The 8,060-nt window shown below is 40.6% G+C and overlaps 1 protein-coding gene across 1 annotated transcript in view; it reads right to left on the reverse strand.

Annotated features, from left to right (window-relative positions):
- cunh12orf56 (chromosome unknown C12orf56 homolog) overlaps positions 1–8,060 on the reverse strand; it is a 23,900-nt gene that overhangs the window by 14,711 nt on the left and 1,129 nt on the right. Inside the window, exons 3-10 of the mRNA XM_020613329.1 lie at positions 7,721–7,855; positions 6,953–7,082; positions 5,217–5,972; positions 2,352–2,547; positions 1,946–1,961; positions 1,038–1,146; positions 654–732; positions 404–456 (exon numbers count right to left, since the gene is read on the reverse strand). Coding sequence (XP_020468985.1) covers positions 404–456; positions 654–732; positions 1,038–1,146; positions 1,946–1,961; positions 2,352–2,547; positions 5,217–5,468 — 705 coding nt within the window. The 5' untranslated portion in view covers positions 5,469–5,972; positions 6,953–7,082; positions 7,721–7,855. The remainder of the gene's footprint in view (positions 1–403; positions 457–653; positions 733–1,037; positions 1,147–1,945; positions 1,962–2,351; positions 2,548–5,216; positions 5,973–6,952; positions 7,083–7,720; positions 7,856–8,060) is intronic.

Genomic DNA, 8,060 nt, shown 5'->3' on the forward strand with positions numbered 1-8,060 from the left:
TTTTTTTTTTTTTTAGTATAATTTGGGTGTTTAGTAGTGAATCATTTATTGCGTGCAAACTAATGACAGGAAGATGATGTCATGGGGTAGGACTAGACAAGTCTGACTTCTTCCTACTCCATTCAAGCATGTACTAGGTATAAGCAAATTGATATTGGATTAGCATTTGTTGGATATGTGTGAAATTATGTGTTGACATATCGACTGTCTTTACATGCTTGAAAGAATAAATCAATCAATCTTCTGTCAACTAATCAATTAATGGACTAATTGTTTCATTTGTCAGATTAGGAAAAACTAACTGTGACTGTGTTTTATAGATACCCCCTTCAGTTGTGTTTCCAGCTGGTTAGAGATCATTCTTAAATCTGGCATCACTGATAAAACCACCCTCTGTCCATACCTGGCCTCCGTCGAGGCTCGTCAGGCTTTGGTCTGAGTGTGACGGAGGCATTCCTGATAAAGAGGTGGGAGACAAAGGAAGCACAGAGATCAGAGGAACGTTCAAAGGTGGCAGTTACATAAAGGAAAAGTGTGATGATATTTTGTTTTTTTTCTTCTTGTCAACAATTCCCATGAAAGGATCAAATGATGACGACTGCATCCTCCTCTGTCTGTGTACATCCTCCTTCCATCATTAGTTCTCCACTGACGTGATTGGCTGAGAGCAGATATATTAATCACCACCCTTTGATCGACAGTCACCTTCATCCAGCCCTTTTGCACTTTGTGCTGCGGCACAAACATGAACCAGAATAGAAGGTGGAGATGGCCACGCCGTCTGTGACCCACCGCTTTGTACTCGCCGTCACACTTGCATGACTAAACCGAGGCTCCTGCAGCCAGCAACATTATGATTCATATCCCCAAAGATCATTCATTCATTCACTTACAGGAGTGTGTGTGTATTTAATGACCTCCCAGGGGTGAACTATACTCAAACAACACAGATGAGCACAAGACAATGTTCACATCACACACACATTTTCACAGCATTTTGTTGCAACCAGGTAACAATTCACTGTTCAATGACAAACCTGTTTGCGCATGTCTTCACAGGCCACAAACTGTTTCCTGACTGATGCACAGGGGAGGTTTTTAAATGCAGTCTGAGGAGCTACAGGAAGGATATCCTCCCAGCGGAGTCTCAGCAAGTAGAAACATGGATACACACAGTAACAAACAGTCAAACTGTTTATTCCAGCTTTCTTGTAACAGTGTATCTGAAAATGTATTCCGACTTTTGCATTTGCAGTCACCTTCACCAGTCTGTGACAATCTTGTTCTGATCAAACACACTTCAGACTCGCCATTTAAATCTACAGCTATTCCGGTGCAAATACATGCATTACTTTATCATACTGGCCAAGGCCTTTGGTTTGTTCCTCCAGGTGAAACTCATCTCTCTAGAGTAAATAAGTCATGAGCTACTTGAGACACTGCAGCAGCTCATTACAGTCAGGCAGTTATTTCACAGCCAAAGATGAGCTGTTATTATTTCATGTTATGGCATTTAAGTGTGGACAGTCATCTGAAGAGCACTGCTACACCCACCACACATATAAATGCAGGTATGGACAAGTGTAATCTCCTAAACCTGAACTCTCCACCCTCTTTCCTTTGGCTGCTGTAAAGTGTTCACAGCCCAGAGAGTTTGTCTGTCTCCCAGACTCACACACAGAAGCTCCACAGCAGAATGTGGACAGACCAGAGAGGAGCAATGCACAGTTAAGCCTCACGTAACCTCACCGGTGTAAACAGAAAACGGCAGAAACACTTGTGAGCCTACAGTATAGATGCCGAGTGCTACTCAAAAGACAAGGCTTTTGCTGGAGTCTCCCTTTAAGACTGTTAAGAAGTAAGAGCAGCTCAGCTTCCACACATGGATTATCACCTGACAACGTGTGTGTGTGTGTGTGTGTGTGTGTGTGTGTGTAATGCTCACCTGTGTGCAGGATAACCTGTGGGCGAGATGAAGACACAGGATGCTTCAAGTTACAAGAGGGAAGAAATAAAAAACACACAAGCTTCACTGTCTTCTTTTACAAGGAACAATGTACACTCACCGGCCACTTTATTAGGTACAACTGTATGCACTTCAATGTAACACGTCCACCTTAACATAGTTTATTATTGAGGTCGTAGTTAAAGGTCATGTTGTACTGGTCTACATTATATTCAGAGGTCATCCTGACTACAGACGCTGTCGTCACACCGCCATTGGATGCTCTGTTATGTGTCATCAGTTGTTTAGCGATGAAAATGGATTGTTTGCAGTGTTATGGCATTACACAACAGCTTCATAGCTTCGGGTACTGACACACTTGCCTATAAAAAAAACACAACTGTACCTTCTGAGGTGTGTGTTACTGATGGACAGTAGCTGGATCTGTGAGAGGATGCAGCTGGAAGAGGAAGTCCCTCCTCCTTGTCTCTACTAAACCAATCATGTCCCTTCCCAGAAGGCTTCTCGGGGACATAGGTGATTCGTATGTGCTGGCAATGCTCCCTGTCCTTCCCACTGAGGAAATCTGGGAGGTCGTTGACCTGAAGAGATGAACAGAGGAAAAGAGGTGGAGGAGGAAGATGTGGTGGGGTGGGGGGCAAAGAGACTGTGTGAGGTGAAGTAGAGTCAAAAATCGTCCTTCTTTGAGCCAGTCACATCTGAACACAGACATGAAACATGCTGATATCATTCAGTGTGACTGTGCAAGAATAAAATTCTATAGATGAATTTACAGGTTATTAAACATCTTGTGAGAATCATCACATTTCTGAGATCTCTTCAGTCTTACAGTAACACAATGACAGCTGTCTGCACAAACAGGAGCTGGTCACAGCTAAGTGAGGAGGAGAGAACAGTGGCGGTAATCATTACTGGGCTGGTGGTGAAAACTGATACACAGCTGCTCCAGAAAAGTCTAAAACCACAGAGCAGAGCAGGTAACATTAAAATCATCCCACGTCCACTGGAGAGATAACTCCAGTCTCAGTGGAGCCTCATATACACTTTGTAGTATTTGTAGTGTATTCTTATCGGGTTTGTTAACCATCCTCTCACTATTCCACAGACTAAACATTAATGGTAGATATATTTACAATAGTCATTAGCCGCAGCTCTAAATCAAAAATCATTTCAGGCAAGAGTCTGGAGAATCTAGTGAAGGTAGTCACGCCCAGGAAATCCCTGGAGACACCTTGAATCCTTCCTTCTCTATAAAAACTATAAAGTACCTGCTGAAGCCACAGTGAGAGCAGTAAAGTGACAACAGACAGGGTTAACACCATGAGGGACAAGTTCAACCTTTGACTTCTGACATACTGAGATCAATCAGAGGCTCACACCTGACTGAGGTTAAACCGATCCCTAATTATTTTAATACCTCTAGTAGTCTGGAAAGGCTCTTAATGTGTGCTGCAGGTGTTTGTGCTGCTAAGATCATTTCTGTTCTAACATTGACACCAGGAATATATTCACTTCTGAAATGAGAGCAAAGCACCAACAACTCTCTAAAGTCATATACGTATGTGACCACCAGCAACTTCAGGCGATGAATGGATTTATAGACGTTTAATCCCAACTCAGTTATGAGACCACTGTATATCCAATTACAGTATCTACAGCATTTTCTTTTTCATGTTCATGTTTTAGCACAGTGCCTTGTAGGATGGTGGCTGAAATAAAGGAGAGTTAACTCAGGCAGTAGAGAAGGTGTGAAGTGACACCTGTGAGTCAAAGTAACTGTATTCTGAAGAGTTTAACTGGGATCAAACAGCAGGAGCCTGTTAATTAATGAGCACACAGGGACACAGGTCAGTTAAGTAGCTTCAGTCATGATTAGATTAGATTCAATTTTATTGTCATTACACATACTGTATACAGCACAAGGTAAGAAAATACAGGTTAGCATTGAACCAGGAGTGCTGCAAAGAAAGATTATTTTACTTAATCTACTGATCAATTTTGGGATTAAGATATAAATGTTCACAGTGATGTCACCAAACAATTTGCTATCAAAGAAGACAAAACAAACTGTACATGTGATAAACTGGAACAAGAAAATGAAAGTAAAAAATTCTTAAAACACTGATTATTTTAAAAAGTTGCTACAACATACTAACAATTAACAGTTTGTCAATTAACTGATGGACAGACTGTTAATTGTTAACTACTCTGATAATTACTCATTTCCATGGGCTCTGAGAAATTAGGATGGATGTTTTTCATGGTTTTATAACATTTTGTTGGTCAAATGACTAATGGAGAAAATCAACAGATTGATCGCCAGTAAAAATACTCGTTAGCTGAGTTTAGTTTGTTAGATGTCAGAAAATAGTGAAAAAGCGCTTCATTATTCCATGAAGCCCAACTGCACAAACTCAAATGGCTTCCTTTATCTGACTGCTGTCACAAAATAAGGACATTGTGCTCGCCATCATAGAAAACAGAGAAACTAGTAAATAACTGAGAAGCTGCTACCAGGGAATTTTTGCAATTCTTGCTGAAAAAATGATTAGTTACTGAATTATCGATATATTTAACAATTCATTTTCACTTTCTCTGTTAAGTTGGTTTCTGGGTGCATGTGGGACCAGTCAATGGGGGCCCAACAAACCTCTGCCGCTGGGCCCCCTAGGAGGTTAATCCAGCCATGTAGACCCACACAATACAGCCCTAACAATCAGCTGATTAATCAACTGAGAAAAAAATAAACTACTACTTTGATAGTCATTTAATTGTTTGTCATTCTTTGAGCAACACACAAAACATCTGATGAATTTTAGGTTCTTTACTTTGAGAAGTTACCATTTCCTCTTCATACATTATACTAAGATCTTTGGGTTTTGAACAAATAAGTTTACAGTGAATTAAAACAGAAAATGCAACAAATCCTCTCATAAAGAAAGCTAGAAGAAATTGTTTGCATATTTTCCTGAAATATTATTCCTTGTTTTCACTGAATAATTAATTAAAACACATTTTTAAAAGTAATCAGATAACTGTTCACTCAGAAAATCATGAAACATCTTTAAATATCCTGTTTGTGTTGACAAAAAGTCTAAAACGAAAAGAAACTCGGTTCACAACCTGAGAACCGGTCAATCGTCACACCGGACAAGGTGCAACAAGCACATTTCCGCAGTTTTTCTAGAAAATCTACTCAAACTATGGATCAATTAACTGCCTCAGTTTGTAAAAGTGACCCGTTACTCACCAGCTCGATGTCACGCACGCGCCTGAAGCTGACAGCCGCGGTGAGTGTGCGCGGTGCGTGCTCGGTCAGGTACACCTGCTCGTCGGTCAGCACCACGTGCATGTACACCTTGTTGAGGGGCTCCGCTATCACGACGCACGGTTCGTAGGTTCGGATCCGCTCAAACACATCCCGCTCCGTGTTCCGCTTTAGGAAGGATTCCAGCTTAATGTTTCGCCGGGAAGGAGGAGCACCGGAGTCTCTCTGAGCCATGACGGGACCGGCGGAGCGGTTAACACCGGGTTAGTGACGTTAACTTCTACGTCAGCGTGAGGCAGGTGGCGCATGGTCACTTTCCATCCGTTAAGTTCGTATTGTACCAAAATAATAAACAGAGAAAGCTTGGACAGGTCTCAGCTGTTCCTCCCGCTCCGATCCCAGAAACCAAGCAGGTGAACTGTCGTTGGCTGGCTTCAACAATCAGCGCACACTGCGCTCTGATTGGTTAGCAGCGCAGAGGGACGCTGCTGATTGGCTACAGAATACAGCTATTTTACAGCGTAATTTAGTAGCAGCGCTGAGCCGCTTTACGCCAGTTTATTAGGTACACCTAGCTAAATGAATGAATGAATGGATAAATAAATATTCAGTCCGCAGTAAATCCTCTTACGTGAAGATGATGGTGTTCAGTTTGTGTTCGAACTGTTTCAGGGACGTGTTGATTCATCATGCTGGAGGCTGGAGTTTGTGCTGCTGTGGAACTGAGAGCTGTTTAACCTACAGTATAAGGACAGAAACACAACACAAGCAAATCCATAGCAGCTCAGACATCGTCCAAAACGATAAAACGGTTGCGTCAACACCTCTCTGAAAAAGTTGTAATAACATTTTTAATTTGAACATTATCGCCTTTCTAAAGGGAGGGTTGCATCTGTTTCAGCTAGATGTTCCTAATAAACTGACAACTGAGTGTACAAGGGTGCAAATGGTCCCCATTTTACTGTAGTAAAACACCAGTTTTATTTCTTCTGGCACTAATAACTCAACCAATATTCTAATCTAGAGAAATGATCAGAATGATTGAAATTACATTTATTGGAAACGGGTCTGATCATCTTTTAGGCCAAGAGTACATCATCATCATCATCATCCTTTATTAGCAGACTCAAGGTCCATACAAAAAAGAAATAAAAGAAAAAGAAAGGATATAAAAGAAGAAAAATAAATAAAGTACACTTCAATCTTCTCACATGTAGTGATTGAAGAAAAATACTCAGCAAGATGCGTTCTAATTTCTACATAGCTACAAAATATATTCAAAATAATTAAAGTTCCAAAAGTAAAAGTGTAAAAAAATTTTATTTCAGAATCAAATCTGTAATTAGACTATTCATTATTGATGCATTAATGGGTAAGTGTCACTAATGTTTCAGATGGTTAAGGCAGGGATAATCATATAAAATAGTACTTTAATTCACTTTGAATTTTACGGCTGAGCCTTAACACACACACTCAACTCCACACATATTTTGTACAATTTAAATTACATGCACTTGCTTTAATATAATAAAACATATTAGATAAACATTATTTAAGTGTTGTTGCACTTTCCAACTCCTGCCACTAGAGGGGGGTACACTGCTGATTACCCCAGTACCCTCTTATAAATATGGGTCTAGGCAGGCTCTTAACAGTCTCTTATACATTGAATAAATAAATCATTGTGTTACTCTGAGACATTTTGAGTTGATGTAAACCTGAAAAAATGTGGCAAATGTGATGGTGAGTTCTTCATCCTCCTCCTCCTCCTCCTCTGTCTCATCTTCCTCCTGTCACACATGCCCAGGGAGGCGGTGGCTGGATCTTTGAAGGGCAGCTTTGTGAACGCTGTTTCACACACAAACGCACCATGAAGGAGATGAAGGCAGCGTTGTTTCAGAGAGCAACACACACAGTCTTTTATGCTGCCAAATAAGAAAAGCGACACAATGTATACAGACACAAACTATGTTGTCTATATTTGTATTATCATTTTATCTCAAGTTTCCCAAATTTTGTGGTTTCAACTTTTCCCTGCTCAAAATGGAAATGTCATTGAAACAGCGCTGATGCCACTGAGACTGAACTGGTGTGTCTATGTAGCCGTTTTGCATGTGTTTGTGCTTGTTTTGTGTCCCTTAGTGGCCATTTTGTCTTTTTTTGTGGTCAGTACGTGTCTTTGCATTTCTTTGTGGTCATTATACATCTGTGTGTGGTGGTTCGTGTCTCTTTGTAGCTGTTTTGTGTCTGTTTGTGCTTGTTTTGTGTCCATTAGTGGCCATTTTCTAGTTGTGGTTGTGTGTCTCTTTGCAGTTGTGCCTTTTTGTATGTGTCTTGTATCTCCTTGTGGTCATTTTTTTCTTTTTTTGGTCATGGTTTGAGATGAGATAATTTGTGGTGTTCACTGTTCTACCCACAGTATTACATTTGTGTTTTAATTCAAACCAGTAACTTTTAGTGTTTACAGGTAAGAGAAATGTATTTACCAGATGAAAGAAAAGGCAATATTACAGCTGGGTCCTACAGTACTCCTTCATCATCATCAGCACCATCATTGTGTGTGTCTGTATGCAGCTGCAAACCACAGTGGTGGGCTGACCGCTCACAGTGTCGTCTTTGTTCTGCAGCAGAAGAAGAAACCAGTCACATTTCCCTCAGAGAGAAAAAGAGATTATATCCTCTGGTTCCAGTTGATGATGACTCTTTTGGCGTTTTGAAGAATGATAATGAGGTTTAAAGTCCAAAATCTAGAAACGTGATCATACTCCTGGCAAATTTGTGAATTTGCCAGTGGCTGGAAAAGCCACTGAGTCTAAAACTCATCAA

The sequence above is a fragment of the Monopterus albus genome, unplaced genomic scaffold (assembly GCF_001952655.1).
Source record: "Monopterus albus unplaced genomic scaffold, M_albus_1.0 scaffold132.1, whole genome shotgun sequence".
In the NCBI taxonomy this organism is placed as follows: domain Eukaryota; kingdom Metazoa; phylum Chordata; class Actinopteri; order Synbranchiformes; family Synbranchidae; genus Monopterus; species Monopterus albus.